This window comes from Phalacrocorax carbo, chromosome 18 (genome assembly GCF_963921805.1).
Source record: "Phalacrocorax carbo chromosome 18, bPhaCar2.1, whole genome shotgun sequence".
In the NCBI taxonomy this organism is placed as follows: Eukaryota; Metazoa; Chordata; class Aves; order Suliformes; family Phalacrocoracidae; genus Phalacrocorax; species Phalacrocorax carbo.
Window position 1 is genome coordinate 11474822 of NC_087530.1, and position 16383 is coordinate 11491204.

At 48.3% G+C, this 16383-nt stretch overlaps 1 protein-coding gene across 1 annotated transcript; it reads right to left on the reverse strand.

Moving 5' to 3' along the window:
• Positions 1-1576: 1576 nt before the first annotated feature.
• Positions 1577-10597, reverse strand: DPH7 (diphthamide biosynthesis 7). The gene is made up of 9 exons (XM_064468893.1): positions 10374-10597; positions 9641-9777; positions 9113-9200; positions 8302-8396; positions 6495-6661; positions 5918-5990; positions 5081-5146; positions 4708-4880; positions 1577-3617 (listed from the first exon to the last, which is right to left on the reverse strand). Exons 1-9 carry the CDS (start codon positions 10509-10511, stop codon positions 3010-3012), a joined length of 1545 nt encoding a protein of 514 aa, XP_064324963.1. The 5' UTR covers positions 10512-10597; the 3' UTR covers positions 1577-3009.
• Between the last annotated feature and the right edge of the window lie 5786 nt (positions 10598-16383).

The window sequence follows — 16383 nt, forward strand, 5'->3', positions numbered from 1 at the left end:
AGTTGCCCAGGTGTGAGCTGGAGAACCAAAGGGTGGGCCCAGTCAGGGAGCGCTGCTGCCACTCACGTGGGGGGGCAGCTGCAGCCTGCGGGGAGCACCTGGATGGATTTACCCTGGCCTCAACACAGTGTTCACTAAACTGGGAGTGAGACGTCCAACAGGCAAAAGCAAGTCTGTACCCTAAACTTCCTGAGGAGAGACCTGTAGCTTGTATGTAACACCCCAAGACTTTCCCAAGCCTTAAAATTACTTTCTTTTAGAATAAATCAACATAGAGTTAATAGGTGTATTTAATGTCTGTTCTGTAGCAGTGCAGCTGCTTGAAGTTGCAAGATAACTGTAGAGATTTGAAACATACCTGAAGAATTGTTGGTTTTAGACATACACTGAGAGCAGTGTCTTGCTGTTCACCAAATTAAATGGGTACAGGTGGCACTTACGCAGCCAGCTGTATGCAAGCGCTCAAAGTAGAAACTGCTGAATTTGGGTTGTCTTTGGAAATACGTTTTCTCTGACGCTCAAGTGCTGGACTCTTTGAAAAAATGGTTCTTCTGTGCAACTGCTCTGTCTGGGGACTGCAGCCCTCCCAAGAGATAGGAGTTTTTTTTTCCATGAGATTTTCCAAATACAAAGTCCTGCAAAGCTTAAGCATTAGAGAATTAAATTGCAGTTAAAATGTTCAGTTTTGGAGAAAGGAAGCATGTTTACTGTGTTCTCAGTGAGCGTCCAGTCTGTAACAAGGCTGACCGATAAGTCCTTAAAAGCATTGTTAAAAAAAAAAAAATCTGGATTTTCAGAGCTGGATAGAGCTATGACAGCGGGGTGGGGGGGGTGCACTGGCTCAGCTTCTTAGTGCTGCAGCCCCCAAAAAATGCAAGTGAAGTAGTGCACTTTGGCACAGAAGGTTCAAGAATTGCATCCATAGTGCGGGTGAGGGAAGGTGCAGTTTTTCTAGTTAAGCCTGACCTGCATTTTTCACTTATTTTTCAGTTCACCCGAATAATAGTTGTACAAAAGTGGTGGCTTTCTGCCTGCAGCTTTGGATGCTTTTGCTGTGGCAGGTGCTTTGCCCCTTCCTTTCAGAGATTTTGCTTACTTTGGCTTCACCTCATGTCAGCTGGAGGGCGTGGAGGAGAGGTGAACGCAAGGCTGGAGAGCCGCAGATCCTGTGCCCCTGGATGCTGATACCAGCTCGGCCTACAAGTCAGTTGCCCTACCTTCCGGCATGAAGGCAGATGATAACAGCAGACTTCTCCCTTCTCAGGGCAGAGCAAGGACTAACACGGGGCAGGAATCAAGTGCCCCAGTCGGGTCACGTTCTGTGACACCACTCCAGCTTCACTAAGCTCAGACTGTTTAGTCTTAATCTCACAGAGCAATAAAAAAGTTAAGCTACAGGGATAGACCCCTGGTGTTCTCACCGAGGGGCGAGGAAATGATTGTCTGCTCTGACTCCCAAAGAACATTCACCACCAAATGCCCTCAAAGGGACTGAGCCACCACGGCACGAGGCAGAAGGTCCTCGCGGAGACTAACGTGGAGGACTCTTTAAAAGCAAAATGACCAAGGAAGATGAATCACTTATATTGACTTTATTTTAGAAACATCCAAAAATAGGGTCGTTTTTTTAACAAAAGCTCTTGTTCACAATACTAATATGAATATTCATGTAACAGTGCTCAAGAATGTTTTCTAAAATACACATTCACCCTTGCAAAAGGAGTTTCAAAGCAGTAAAATTCTTATCTGCTGTGCCTCAGTTTAGATGCAGCACTGTTACAGACCTGTAACAGAGATACCTGTTGCTGGTGCTTCTTAGCCTCCAGGCGACTAATTCTTTAGGACCCTCAAAGAGAAACCATGCAAGCTAGAAGGTACTTACCTAGTTTGGCTGATTTTTTGTTTCTAGGAAGATAATAAAGTGTTCCAGAAACAGTGTTTTGCTGATAATTCACAGTGAAAAAAAGAAAGCTAATGGAGCAACCGTGAGAAATTCTGCAGCCATTCCTGGAGGTAGTTAGGGCAACGTTGTTAAGATTTTGGTTTCTTGACTTATTTTGAACTTAAAAGATGCAGGAAACACTGCTTGTACTTTTTGGAGGTTTTGATCTTAAAGCTGTTCACCTTTACAAAACTGAAAGATCCTGACTTTGGACCTAAATGTATGTCTTGCTGGGGAGAGCAGAAAACATGAGTTTGATACCAAGAGGCTGGGGGTAGTTGAGTGTGGCACCAAAATGCAGCGGCGCTCGCTACACAGCTTCTGCTAAACCAGATTGTGCTTAGCTTGGAGAGTGACCAAGTGAGACCGCAACCAGGTGATGAGTCTGATGCAGAATTAGGCTGTGCAGATACACCAGAACCCTTCCAGGAAAGGCTCTGCTCAGAACAAAGCCTCCTGTCACTGAACTGTCCATCACACCAGTCTGGATTTCCTTCTAAAAAAGGGATTTCTCTCTACTAAAGATCACTATAAGCACTGGCAGTATCTGGGCTGTTTTGGAGTGTCTTCTCAAGGTTCATACTAGTTTACGGGTAACACAGCAAGCTACACACAGAGCTAAGCCTCTACTCTCAGGCTTTTCTGAGACGTTCAGGGAAACCTCTGAGCACAGACTGTGCATTTGTCTGCACGTAGCAGCGCAGGCAGGTTTGATTTGCAACGGAAGGAGGAGAATGGCCTTAACAGATCAATCATACAAATGTAAACCAGCCTTGAAGGGATTCAAATGTAAGGTACAAACAAGCAGCCTCTGAGAGAAAGGCTGTCCTACTTTGAACTAGTACATTAAGGGAAAACTAAAACAAGTCTCTGCTTGACCACACACCTCAAAGCAAAGGCTTTCCTCAATGCTGAAAACAAACCACCAGTAATTCCATCAGTTGGCCTTAAAAGACTCCCAAGCTCAACAAATAAAGCCGGAAAAGCCCAACAGAAATTAGACAGGGCACGAGCTCAGATGTCACTCTCAGCGCAGGAGTTTTCCTACCCCTCTCCCTTCGGACTGGTCAGTGCACACTTTCAGACAGAGATGCAGTACTTGGTGTCTCCGAAGGGGTCACCAGGCTCATCTCCCACTTCCAGACATGGAGGATATTGTCATAGAAAGAACAAGTTGCTACAATGCTCATTTCTTTTGGACTGTCTAGAGACCTGGCTGAATCGCCACTTCTGTCCAGGCCCATGCCGTTGGGTCTCTGAGCTCCCGAGTCAGAACGACTGGCTGATTCAGGATCCCTGCCTCGGTCAGGACCCTCAGCCAAATCTGACCTCCCCTTTGAATGGGAGCCCCTAACCAGGTCGGGATCCCCAGACAGTTTAGGGCCCCCTTCTCTGAGCGACAAGGCAGGGCCTTCGCTCTCCTCATCCAATATTACATCAAAAGTAGCTGTAGGAGACTCATAAATTATCTTCAGGTTTTGGACCTGCAAGTTCAGTTTCTCGTCTCCTTCCTCTGATCTTCCCACACCCTCCTCCGAAGACTGGCATGCGGCAGCCGAGTCCTGCGTTGCAGTCAAGGAATTCCTGGGACAGAGCCTTGACCAGTCAGCCCCATAGGCCAAGGAATTGTGCAAGACATAGGATGACAGCACGATACATTCCTCCATGTTTTCCGCTTAACAAAAAACAAAAAGAAAAAAAAAGAAATTAAATGAGCAGAAACCAAGTTGTGAAATGGTTTGTTGCAGACTGCTCACGAGCCGTTCTAGCATTGGCTGTGCTCTGCAGGAAGAGTTCTCTAGTAATAACTTATTTACAACAGAGTTTAGCACTCTAGGAGAAATGAGGTTCTGGCTCTCCTGATACCTTTTCAGCCACCTCTCATTAGCCTTGATTTTCACTGGTTCAGTAAGCAGATAGGAGAAGATTTAATGTGCATTAACGTGCATCATTATTCAAAATACCTAAAAAGGCTCAAGACAGACAAGACAGATACAAGACACATCACACAGTGATCCCCAGAGCCACAAATACAACTGGTAAGTTGCCAGACCAGGTTCTGGTTATTAATAAATTGCAGATGTGTTCTTCCCGTGAGCTTTCAGCATTTGACTCTGATATTAAATGGACATTAGTTCCTCCCTTCCCTATGCAGCAGAAATATGATATGCATGTCACAAGCTGTGGATCTGCCCAAGGCCTGGAGAAACCTAAGGCGGAAACAATTTTATGCAAGATTATATTTGTAATGTAAATGCAAACAGCTTTTAATCATGTAAATACCTTCTGATTCACATGGAGAGCTTATTCATGTTATTCTAGATTAACCAGCCTGCACAGCACTTCCTTTCTGAGGCAATAACGAATTCACCAGCAGGTCAGTAACTTCTGCTGACAGTAAAGCATCACCTGACATTCAGAAGAACCTCTCTGAACCATCAAGATGAATACAAACCGGAATGGTCGTGTTAACAGGTAATGCCTTTACACTGAGGCAAACAGGCTTTCTTCCCACGGAAAAATGTTGTGAGAGATTTACGCAGGAATAGCGACAGTGTGTGCCTTTGCACAACTGATCAGGCCAACAGCGAGAACAGGACTGGGAAAACTGGAAGAGTTACCTCAAGCTGGAATAAAAGTCTATGGCTGTTAATGAGATCTAGATCTTTCCAGAAAGCTCAGAGCTGGAGTTCCCCCATTACCGGGAGGTAGGGAAGGAGAGCCACGGGGCAGCACAGAGCGTCTCTGTCCCACTGAACACTCACCCATGCTTCCGCGGCAGTCAAGGATTTTGAACCCGCTCTGCATGCAGGCTGCTAACAGCACAAAATCACACGTTGGGTGCCACTTCAACCTCCAAACTCCACCTTCAACATGGGTGTCTGCCAGTGGCTGCTTCATGTTCCTGGTGTCCCACAGCAGCACGTGCTCGTCATAGCTGGAGACGGATCACAAACAAATAAGCAGACAAGCAGCAAAGCTGATTCAGTGCAACAAGTACAGACGAAAATTAGGAAAGATCGCACGCTCTTCACCACACTCAGTGTCTGAAGAGACCACACCTTGAGCAGCGGTACCATGTTCAAAATAACAGAGGAGGCTGGTCATGCTAGTGAAGAGCAGCTACAAGGGATTTACCTGCCAGTAGCCAGAAGATTCTCCCGGTGGGGACTGCACTGAATGCTGCACACACCCATTGAGTGTCTGCAAAAGAGTAACATACAGCAGAGGGAAGGGATAGCAGTGTTCGGTTTGAGAAGGGGTCCACATAACTACATCAAGGTGCCTCAGGAAAGGAGAGCAAGGTGAACTCAAATCTCAGCCCAGCGAAACACACAGGCAGAGTTCCATCCACACAGTCCAACAGCCTTTCCAGGGCAAAACTGCCACTCACAGTGTGTAAGCACAAATATTTTATAGTAATAGCTGTACTATAAACTGCTGCTCAGAGCCCATAAGATTTTCAGCACAACAACTCCATTCCCACAAGACTCTACTCCCAACATTAATATTTCCATAGCAATAATCCCCAGTGTATTTTAAGGTTACCTACAGAATTCACTGGAGAGTTGTGTATATTGTCATCTTCTGGTTATGCCACCAGAAAAGAAAGATTACTTCAAATAAGTGAAGAGTGGAGAATATTTTCTAAAAAAAGTTCCATAATAAGATAACCAAATTCCCTAAAATAAAAATGTAAATCAGGATCCTTCTTTTAGAAAGAAGCTCCCAGCACCTTCATGTGTGGAAGTGAGGTGTTGGCTTATTATATTGAAGGACAGAGAAGAAAGTTTCAACCTGAAATTGTCCTGATGAAAAAAATCTAATAGGTGTCTCCACTTTCCGAAGGAGACAGAAGCAGGACTCCACCGTCACTGCACGTCTCTGAATTCAGTGGCTTGGGAAGGGACAGGGCAGCACCAGATGTTCACACATGATCGCTTCAGGGTCCAGCTGCAGACGCAGCTCGCTTACCTCCTGCTGGTGAAGATCGGAGCCTCTGGACTGCACCTGGTGTCCCAGCCCTTTAGCAGGCTGTCGTCTCCTCCTGCACGAAGGCAAAACGCTGTTACCCTGAACACCACCCAAATGACCAGTGAAGGGCACTGGGGCAACGCAGTTAACACCCGGCTGATGCTTTTCAGCCCTAGGATCTCAGAGCATTTAACAGACATAATAAACATTGTTCAAGGCTCACAGTGCTCATCACCACAGAAGAGCCATGCATTAACAATATCCTTACTCTGCTGAGCAAAAAAATTTATAAGAAAAAAAGACTGGACTGTAGAAGCTCTCTACACTTTTTTGCACACCCCAAGAGATTAATATCCTTTTTGCCAACAGCCAGCCAAAGTACAGTTTAAAAGACACAGCTTCTCCTAATGAACTCCAACCCCTTCCTTTTAGCCCCAGCAGAGGCCCCAATTCTTACAAGCAGTGTGATGCAAGCAGTGTACCTAACCCTGGAAAGTAAAATCCCAAGGAACACAAGTCCCTAAAGAAGGTGTCCCCTCCCCAACAGCCCCAGATGAGATTCCCAGCCCATACAGACCTGAATACACAATATCGGTGTCCCAGTAATTAAAAGCAGCAATCCAGGCCTCAAATTTGTGAGCTTCCCACTGGTTCAGGACATGCACAGAAGGAGCAGATTCATCTACGGAGAAAAGATTCAGCTTCCCCTGTGAATCACTGCTGATCACTCTCAAAGGACATCCACTACAGCGGAATACAGAGAAAATATTAGAAGTTACTGAAACTCATGTCCTAAGAAGCTGTTAGAGTAAAAACTAGGGGCCAAAGTCCAGACAGACAACATAACATAATGCTATATACGTTTGTTTCAACTAAACATTAATAGAAACCAGTAGTACAGTGGAAGGAATACAGGAATTTATCCAGTCCTTTTTAGCTTCAGCCCATCCCATCTTAAAATCATCTCCCTCAGTGATCCCCATTCCCTGATCTCACACAGGGAGCAAACCCCCACACTCATGTGAGGGAAAGAAAACCATCCTTGGGTCTTTCTTTCTCCTAGATGCATAACTTGACTTCACACATGATTGATATTACATCAATAAACAAGTTCCATGTGAAGAGGGATATTTTTTTTCCTCCAAGTCAGACTGACAAGGACCTCTCAGAAACTCTTCTCTGTTCTGGAATATGAAGAAATATTCTCTTTCCCTGCTATCACAGGCATCCGAAGCAATGGCTGATCCTGACCCTTCCTGCTCTCTACCCACGGCACAGTACAGTTGTAGTTTCTAGACACAATGTACTTGGAGCACCGGCAAAAGCTTTGCAGCTCACAGTGCACAGATTTTCTGACATTCCCTGACAGGAACTAGGGAGCTTCTGTTTGGTTACCTGCGACTGTCGGAATGGATTTCGTGACTCAGGGCTCCTTCCCAGTTATGCTAGTTCCAGTAACATGCTAGTTACTAAACTGTAATAAATCTCTCAAGGGAGAGGGTCGCCCCCTTCCTACAGAGATGTGAAGGCTGCACTTTCAGCTTCTAGAGGGGTTATTTTTCTGTCAAGTGACAACAGTGACAGGCTTTAAAGGGACTTTTCATGGTAACAATCATTTTTCAAGGGGAAGAAGGAATGTAAGGAAGAAAGCAGAACTGAGAATTCTACTTGTTCGTTAAACAGCATGCACAGAAACAGCTTTAGTTAGCAAAAGCTACTCAGTATTTGCCCTACAGCATTAAGCACACGACTGCCCGATCCCCTCAGTTTCCAACCTCGCACCAATGGCACCACTCTCTGTTTTGCACTTAACTTACAGAAAACATACTCCACCTCTTTCAAGCTACAGCTAATTCATGTTATTTCATGCAGTGATGCCATTTCTGAAATCAAACGTACGAGCATTTGAGAGAGGAAGGAGCCACTTCCAAACCAATTCTCTCCCATTTCTCACCAACCCGTGTTTAAACTTCCTACACATGCTATTAGCAGTTCTTAAGCAGAACTTCACACTAAAATTTCAGACATTCTAAGAGCAGAGTTGGAACCAGCAGATCCATCTGCATCCCGTTCTGGTCTTCCCTTTTAGCGAAGGCAACAGAAGACATGTCCCTGGCTCACCTGCTGCCATTCCCCACGGCACAACCTCACGTTTGTTGTTGGTTTAGTCTCTGTTACAGTGGCCACGGTACACGTTCTTGTTCCTTTGTCACCCTTGCTCTGGAAATAGTAACTTCTAGAGAAGGTGCAGGGAACAGCTAGGACCAAGAAAGATTTAAGCCACTGCACAAAAAGTGATTAATTCTTCAAACTCCTCAACTTATGCCTGAAAAATGTCACACACACCCTGACCTCCAATACCAGCCTTTATCTCCCATCCTCACCATTGCTCTCGTCCTGTGGACCAGTCTAAAGACAAGGCCAGGCGCTGTGCACCAAGATCAACCCTGAAGCATGGCTCCAACATGCAGCTGTTCTTCTACTGGAAAGAAAAGGGATGGGTTAAGACTGGGAAGACAGCAGGTATATAACAACACTTGTGCTGCTTACTCCTGTGGTAGGTGTTTTCCAGAGACTGACGAGCATATTAGGGTCCCACACTAAAGAAGAGATGAAACGTCCCATAGCAATGTGCAATTGCTTAGTACAAGCTGAAGAGCAAACATACGCGTACAGAGGATCCCCACCCTTCTGCTACCCACCTCCCGCCAAATAGCCCTTAAACTTTGCTTCCTTTCAGCGAGTGCTGAAGTGCAAGAGAAGTGATGACCTTTCTGCTTCTGCTTTCTTTGCTCTGTGGGAATGGGTCTCTTGATTACTCCCTTCTCTCACCAACCAAAATAAACCCCTGTCCAAAATTCTTCCATCTTTAACAATTTTGCATCTTCTGCTGTGTTTATCATTTAGTCCATACTTATTAGGCGACAGTTTCCAGGGTTTGCTTCTGCTCCCCTCATGCCTCTCATCTCCCATACTCCGCACGTGGGTACAGCCCAGCCAGTCTCTCTGGTGCCGTGAACAAATTTGTGGGATTTACGAGAAACATTATCAGAATACAAAAGAAGAAGCATTTAAAGAGAAAGCCATGGAAACCATACAGCCTTCCTATATGTCTCTGAACACTGCTAATAAATCCAGAAATGTATTAAATCTGGGTTAAACATAGCTTCAAAGGCAGGTGTTACAGCCACCTACCTCGCTTCCAGTCAGGTGGCAAAACTCCACGGCGCCTGTTGAGTTTGCAATGCCAACCATGGGATGTTCTGCAACAGGAACGTGGCACCTAGAAGATCAAGTCAAAAAAGTCTTGAATGTCCATCTTTCTTGAATTTAAGGAGGTGAGCCAAGTCATAACTTTTATTCCAGGATGCAAAAGGAGAAGGTACTTGACCAAAATAATCTCATGAAGAAAATCTAAGGCTCCTCAGGTTCCCACAAAGGTGCATGGAGGGTATAGCAGATTTCCCCTATATCTAATATCTTATTATATAAACAAAAGAGTCCACAGTCACTGACCAGCTGTCATAATTAAGCAGAAGAGCATAACAGAAATGAGTGCAGCCTTTGCTCACTGGAGCAGACTGAAGAATACTTCCCTCCAAGAAGCCAGGGACAGTTTAGTCAGTAAATACTACTGTTGCTGTCCTACCAACAGCCAAAACAGGACCCCAGTGAGGCAGACCACACTGCTGTGAGCTCCAAACCTCGACGGGCCAGCATTACCATTTGATGTCCAGGATGGCGGCAGTGTCAATCCTCTGGATTTCGGTCAGCGGGATGTAAGGCTGGTCCTCGTTGTAGTGATAAAGGTAGAGGCGTCCAGTCCGGTCACAGGCTCCATTGCTTCCTCGGGAGTCAGACTAGATCAAAAATTGGAAAGAAATGAGTAGCCTTAGCAGTGATTCTACCTCCCCCAGACCTCTCCCCACCCAAGGTCTTGCCAGGAGTGGCAGCAGCAGCAGGGCAGAGGGCTACCACTTTCCAAGTCCCTCCCTGAAGGGACTGAAGTCAGCACAGCTCCCTCAGAGCCAGCCGCGCTCACCCGCGGGGCCCGCACAGTCCCACACGCTGCCGCCACCCCAAGACACGGCCCCGCAGCGGGGCTGAGGCGGCGGGGGGATCCCCGGGCCGGGCTGGGGGGGGCCGCGAAGGGCGGGAAACCGCCCCGGCTCCGGCTGAGGGAGCCGGAGGATCCCCGGGCCGGGCTGGGGGGGGCCGCGAAGGGCGGGAAACCGCCCCGGCTCCGGCTGAGGGAGCCGGGGGATCCCCGGGCCGGGCTGGGGGGGGCCGCGAAGGGCGGGAAACCGCCCCGGCTCCGGCTGAGGGAGCCGGGGGATCCCCGGGCCGGGCTGGGGGGGGCCGCGAAGGGCGGGAAGCACCCGCCAAGCCCGGGCGCAGTGGCCGCGGCGGCCGGGGGGGAGGAGGCCGGTGCCGGTGCGGTGCCGGGCGGGCTCACCGCGGCGGGCGGGCGGAGGTGGTAGGTGCCGCAGGCCAGGATGCTGTGCCAGCCCTCCACCGGGCACCACTCCACCGCGTCCGCGCTGAATTCCGTGTCCACCACCTGCAGCGTCCGCGTCCGGCACGGCGCCGCCATCTCAGGGCGGGCTCATGCTGCGCGGGGCGGCGGCGGGGACGCCGCGCAGCGGAACCGCCATCCGTCTGCTTCCCGGTCAGGGGCGGCCCCGCCTCGGCCCGCCGGCGGCTCCGCGGGCGGTGCTGCCCCCGCCCGGCCCCGCCGAGGAGCCCCGCGGCCGAAGCCGGGCTTGTTGGCACAAGCAGCGCGGGGACTTGCTGAGCTCCTGCCTTAGGCGCCCTCGGATGAGGCTTTTCCGTGAGCTCGCCCAGGCTCTTCCCAAACGCAGTCTCCTAGCGCCCACCGCATCCTGCGGAAAGGGGTCTGCAGCTCGAACGTGCGTTAGGCGAAGGGCTGCTGCTCAGTTTTAGCCCAGCAGCTGCTACTTAGAGAGAAAATCAGCACCAGTATTCCCTTGGCATCCTCCCTCTGCCGCTCTTAACGACCTTCCTCCCACCCCTGTCACTCATCTCCTCCAGAGCAGGGACGTGGTCGATGTAGCTGTGCCTTCGCAGAAGCTGTTCCAGACCACGGCGGGACCATGTTCCCTGCCCTGAGCCTTGCCCCTTTCCTCGCAGTCCGTTCCGAGACGGAGGGCGAGAACCGCACGCCCAGGATGCGGCCCACGGCCCACCTGTGCCGCGGTGCTGGTCTCTGCTCTCCCGTCCCCTCCTTGCGCCTGCTCTGCTGCTGCCATCGATGCTGTTCCCCAAGCAGAAATTTCTGCAGAACTGTGTTTCACAACCCAAAGGTCTCATTGCTAAGTGAAAACAATCAGCTAAGGGCTTGTCTTTTGATATTTTCCCATAAGTAACGCTATCTTTGATAACACTGAATTTCTTCTACCATTCTGTCTCATAAGATCCTTCTGCAATTTCTTCACTCAGCCCTTAGATTATTACAATTATTACCTGAATAACCTCATCAGTGGATGTTGTCAACTCCTTATTCATTACTGTTTCTCAATTATTTTTTAATATATTGGGCATCCAACTGTTGACTTCCCGCCACCCAAAAAAACCCTCCCTTTAACTCTTCCTTTCCTGCCTTTTAAACAGTTGTTTGTCCACATGACAACATTCCCCCTTTCTCCATAGCAGCTTTTTTTCTTTAAGAGCCTTGAGCAAAGTCACGATCAAGTGTATTTTGGAAGTTCAAGCAGACCATACCAACCAAATCCCCTTTGTCCCCTGCTTGTTGATGCCATTAAAACAATTCCAATAGAACTTTGAAGCACAACTTCCCTGTACACTAATCCTCCCCGATATTTAACCATTGATGCTGCATCACAGCACCTATGAATTTGCTAAGCGCAAGTGTTATGTTCACCCGGCTGTAGCTTGCCACATCTGCCCTGAAACTAATTTCAGAAGCTGTTGCCACATTTGCTGTGGGTACCCAGGGAGAGGTTACCATCGCAGCTGGTAGCTCAGTTTATTCATCCTCAAGCTCCCGTAGAGCCTGTAGACGGCACCTTCTGGTCCTGGCAACTTGTTACTGCTCTTCTCATATTAACTTTAATCTCCTGTAAAAGTACTTCAGTCTTAAACAGATTCTCTGTTGAGCTCTCCATATGGAAATATTCCTGTGTGAACTTCCCCAGCTCTTTCACAACGAACATATATGCAAACAATTCACTTTTTTTTTCTGCTGGGACTTCATCTTCAGGTCAGACCTTCCCTTTACTGTGCACCACATCTACTGACCCTGGCAGTCTCCTGGCTCCTGACTTGTAAAAAATTATCTGTGCAAATTTTATGACTTGAATGTTCTTCATATTCCACTTTCCTTTGCATTATTTTGGGGTTCAGGGTTTTTTTATTGTTTGCTTTTTTTCACATTTAACCTGCCAAACCTTACTCTTTCCATCTTCTACATTTGGACACAAGTTCAGTTTATAAAGGATTTCTTCCTACTCTATGAGCAACCCACACTCTGCTGTTTAATCACACCAACCTCCTTTTGTCGAGTCTCTGTTCTGTCTTGATGGGTGGTAAGCATTCGCTCCTGGCCCCAGTGTGGTGTCTCACACTGTCTCCATGCCACCTGCAAACATTCAAGTCCTTTAGCTGCCCCTTTTACCTTCACCAGTTTCATTTAAAATTAAATCACCACCACAGAGAAAAACTTGAAACTATAATCCTATGGGTGGATTAAAGGCTCAAATATCAAAAGGTAAATGCCGAGCCTCGCAATACATCATATTTCAGATTTGGTGTTCCTTAAGGCAGCCAGGATTTTTATCTGTTTGAACTGTGACTTTTGATTGTTTGGGATTGGTAATACCACCTACTTTGATGCGAAGGAGAGTACCTGGTAGGGGAAGTATCAACATCTCATGGTGCGTTTACACAGCGTGCACACCCCTCTGTCACAGCCAGCATCAGTAACGCTGCAGGTTCCTGACACGGGCTGGATTTACCTCTTTGCAACTGTGACAGAAATCTTTCTCCAGACTCTCCCAAAGGGTCTGGAAACCCATGGGGCCCTCCTGGAACTGGCTTACACCAGATAGATGTTCACCCACTCCTGGTCAACCAGTGTGGCCCACCAGCAGGAACTCTTCCAGGCTCAGACATCCCCATCAGCTGCACAAGATGCCACGTGCATTCACAAAGACATGGCAGCACGGCTGGCGGCAAAGCCAAGGCAGCAGGACTGCACTGGCCTGGACGGCCAAATTCTGCCTTCCAAAAGCACATGAATCAGCAGATCCTCAAGCAGCTTGACAGCATCACAGCTTAGAGATAGAGAGCTGTACAAGACGCTGTGGAGGTACAGAATACCCTGATCCCAACCCACTGCACTCATTCTCTCTCTCTCTCCATAGCCCAGCAAGTCTTTTCCCCCAGAAGTCTTTTGGAGTTCCTCTTCCAAATAGATGCTCCTGTCTAGGAAACCTGACTCATTAAGCCTTGTTTTGGTCCACAGGTGAATGACGGGTGTGTACAAAGAGTACCCCATGCTTCAGAGAACCAAGGAATGAGACATTGATGCGGGTTTTTTTTTTCCCCCATGCAGGAAACAGATGGAAAGCATCTCCATCAGGATAAGTCCTTGAGAAGTCAGTTCATTTAGCAGTACTGCACAGGCCTGCTCCAAGTGACCATGTACCCAAACCCTGTGCTTTTCTAGATACTCATCTATATGAGGATATCGATTTCAGACTGGTTTCTTTAAGAGGGGAAAGGAGGTCCTTTACAAGAGAGCTTTGTCCTCTGAAAAACCATATAGTCTACATGAAGCGGAGCTGCCACGTTCACGTGTCACTGGTTCCTTTCTGACACACCTTACAAAAAAGGAAGATCTCTAAGTTCTGCCAGAATCGTTGATCGGACAACTCCCCACAGCCATCAGAAAGAACTGTTCTGCAGGCAGTGACATGCTTACGGCAGCCCCCTTGGGACCTTTCCAAAAGTCACTATCCCTGGAGCCACTTCCCTCCTCCTGCACAAGGACAGACCTGAGTCAAAGGTTACACACAAAAGTCAGTCCCAGTCACCAACCCCTTTCAGGATGTCTGGGGCAACTTGTTGCTTTTCACTCCATTGATGGTCTAACAGACCCCTAAACTAGTGGGCATCTTCCCTCCCCACCTGCTTCACGCTTTCCTCCCCTCCCCTGCCCTGCCCTCCCCATTCACTAGTATCAGGATTGCCCCAAGCACCCACCATCCTGTTTTTGCAGACTCTTTAGCTTGAGTCTCATCCTTCCTTCATTCCCTTCATCTGCTGTTCAAGAGGAATCTACCTGTTGCCCCATCAGGGCTTTCTCTGCAGTCTTTGTCCTCAATTCTCTTTTCAGCAATATGACAAACATTACAGAATCACAAACCGGCAGGAGTTGGAAGACTGGAGATCATCTCATCCAACCCCGCTGCCTGAGCAGGCACCCCCAGAGCAGGGGCACAGGGCCGCGTCCAGGCGGGGGGTGAATGTCTCCAGGGAAGGGACCCCACAGCCCCTCTGGGCAGCCTGTGCCCCTGCCCTGGCACCCGCACAGGGAAGGGGTTTCTCCTCATATTCAGGCGGAACTTTCTGCATTCGTTTGTGCCCATTGCCCCTTCTCCTGTCAGTGGGTACCTCTGAAAAGGGTCTGGCCCCATCTTCTTGACATCCACCCTTTAGATATTTATAAGCACTGATAAGATCCCCCCTCAGCCTTCTCCTCTCCCAGCCAAACAAGCCCAGGTCTCTCAGCCTTTACTTATAAGAGAGGTGGTCCGGTTCCCCAGTCATCTCCGCAGCTCTCCGCTGGACTCTCTCCAGCAGTTCCCTGTCCTTCTTGAACTGGGGGGCCCAGAACTGGACGCAGCCCCCCAGATGTGGCCTCACTGGGGCAGAGCAGAGGGGGAGGAGAACCTCCCTCGCCCTGTTGGCCACGCTCCTTTCCATGCCCCCCAGGGCACCGCTGGCCCCCTTGGCCCCAAGGGCCCGGTGCTGGCTCAGGGTCACCTCGCTGCCCCCCAGCACCCCCAGGGCCTCTCAGCAGAGCCGCTCTCCAGCAGGTCCCCCCCAGCCTGTGCTGGTGCGGGGGGCTGTTCCTCCCCAGGGGCAGGACCTTGCACTTGTTCTTGTTGAATTTCATGAGGTTCCCCTGGGCCCAGCTCTCCAGCCTGCCCAGGTATTATTGGATGGCAGCACAGCCTTCCAGTGCATCAGCCGCTCCTCCCAGCTCGGTATCACCAGCGAACTTGCTGAGGGTGTGCTCTGTATCTTCATCCAGGTCATTGATGAATATATTGAACAGGACTGGACCCAGCACAGACCCCTGGGGACCACCACTAGTTACGGGCCTCCAACCAGACTCTGTGCTGTCAATCATGACCTTTTGAGCTCTGCCTTTCAGCCAGTTCTCTCATCTAACTCACACCTCCTAAGCTTACCTATGAGGTTGTTATGGGAGTCAGTGTCAAAAGCCTTGCTGAAGTCAAGGTAAACAACATCCGCTGCTCTCCCTTCGTTGACCCAGCCATCATAGAAGGCTATCATGTTGGTCAAGCATGATGTCCCATTGGGGAATCCATGCTGACTACTTCTGGCTGACTGGCCTAGAGCTTCCTGGGTCCTCCTTCTTGCCCTTTGTGAAGACTGGAGTGACATTGGCTACCCTCCAGTCCTCGGGCACCTCTCCTGTCCTCCATGACTTTCAAAGATGGAGTGGCTTAGCAACAGCATCCATCAGCTCTCTCTGCAATTGTGGGTGCATCCCATCGGGGCCTCCATGACTAACCATGACCATTAGTTATTAGGACGAACCATGGCCACTTTCTCCACTCTGGGCTGCAGAAGTGTTTAAATGCTCTATGACTGCACTTCAGTTTGCTAAACAGGATTACTGGTAATACAATGGAAAACTGGAATTACAAATAGCAGCCTTTTAAAAAGATGACAAGAAAAAAGGGAGTACATCTGCCCCCCTCAAAGAATTACCTTGAATAAAAAAATGTGTCCTATTTTACACTCAACAAAAACTGTACAGTTCATTTAAAGCAAATAATTGAATGTTTCCTTGAAAAAAAAATGTATCACCCATTACAGAAAAATTTCATTAGGTCCTGTTTGACTTGTTCATACTTAAGGGAATTTTAGGCTGCCTGAAAAGTTAAAATGTAACCATGAATTAAGAGTTGCAGCTTGACAGTGTGCCTACCCAGTGAACTTCCAGCAGGCAGCTTCAGAAGTTATTTCCCCAAGATGCTTAAAGCCAAAGCACAAAAACCCACCCAAATACTAATAATTAAGAACTTCCTGTGCAGATATTAGAAACATAATATAATATTGGAAGTCCACAGCAGTTCAACTTTTCTAAAAAACTGAATACAAGCAAGACCAATGCTGCAACACAAAGTGGCAAAGTGAATCCTGATTGAAAAATTAAATTCTTAATGGCT

Excerpts from the sequence above, each read along its gene's own strand:
- DPH7 (XM_064468893.1), bottom strand. The coding sequence starts at position 10,511 with ATGGCGGCGCCGTGCCGGACGCGGACGCTGCAGGTGGTGGACACGGAA. Across the intron at positions 5,991-6,494 it reads CACCGATATTGTGTATTCAG|GAGGAGACGACAGCCTGCTA; the intron begins GTCTGTATGGGC and ends GCCTTCGTGCAG. Across the intron at positions 4,881-5,080 it reads AATCTTCTGGCTACTGGCAG|CTATGACGAGCACGTGCTGC; the intron begins GTAAATCCCTTG and ends ATCCGTCTCCAG.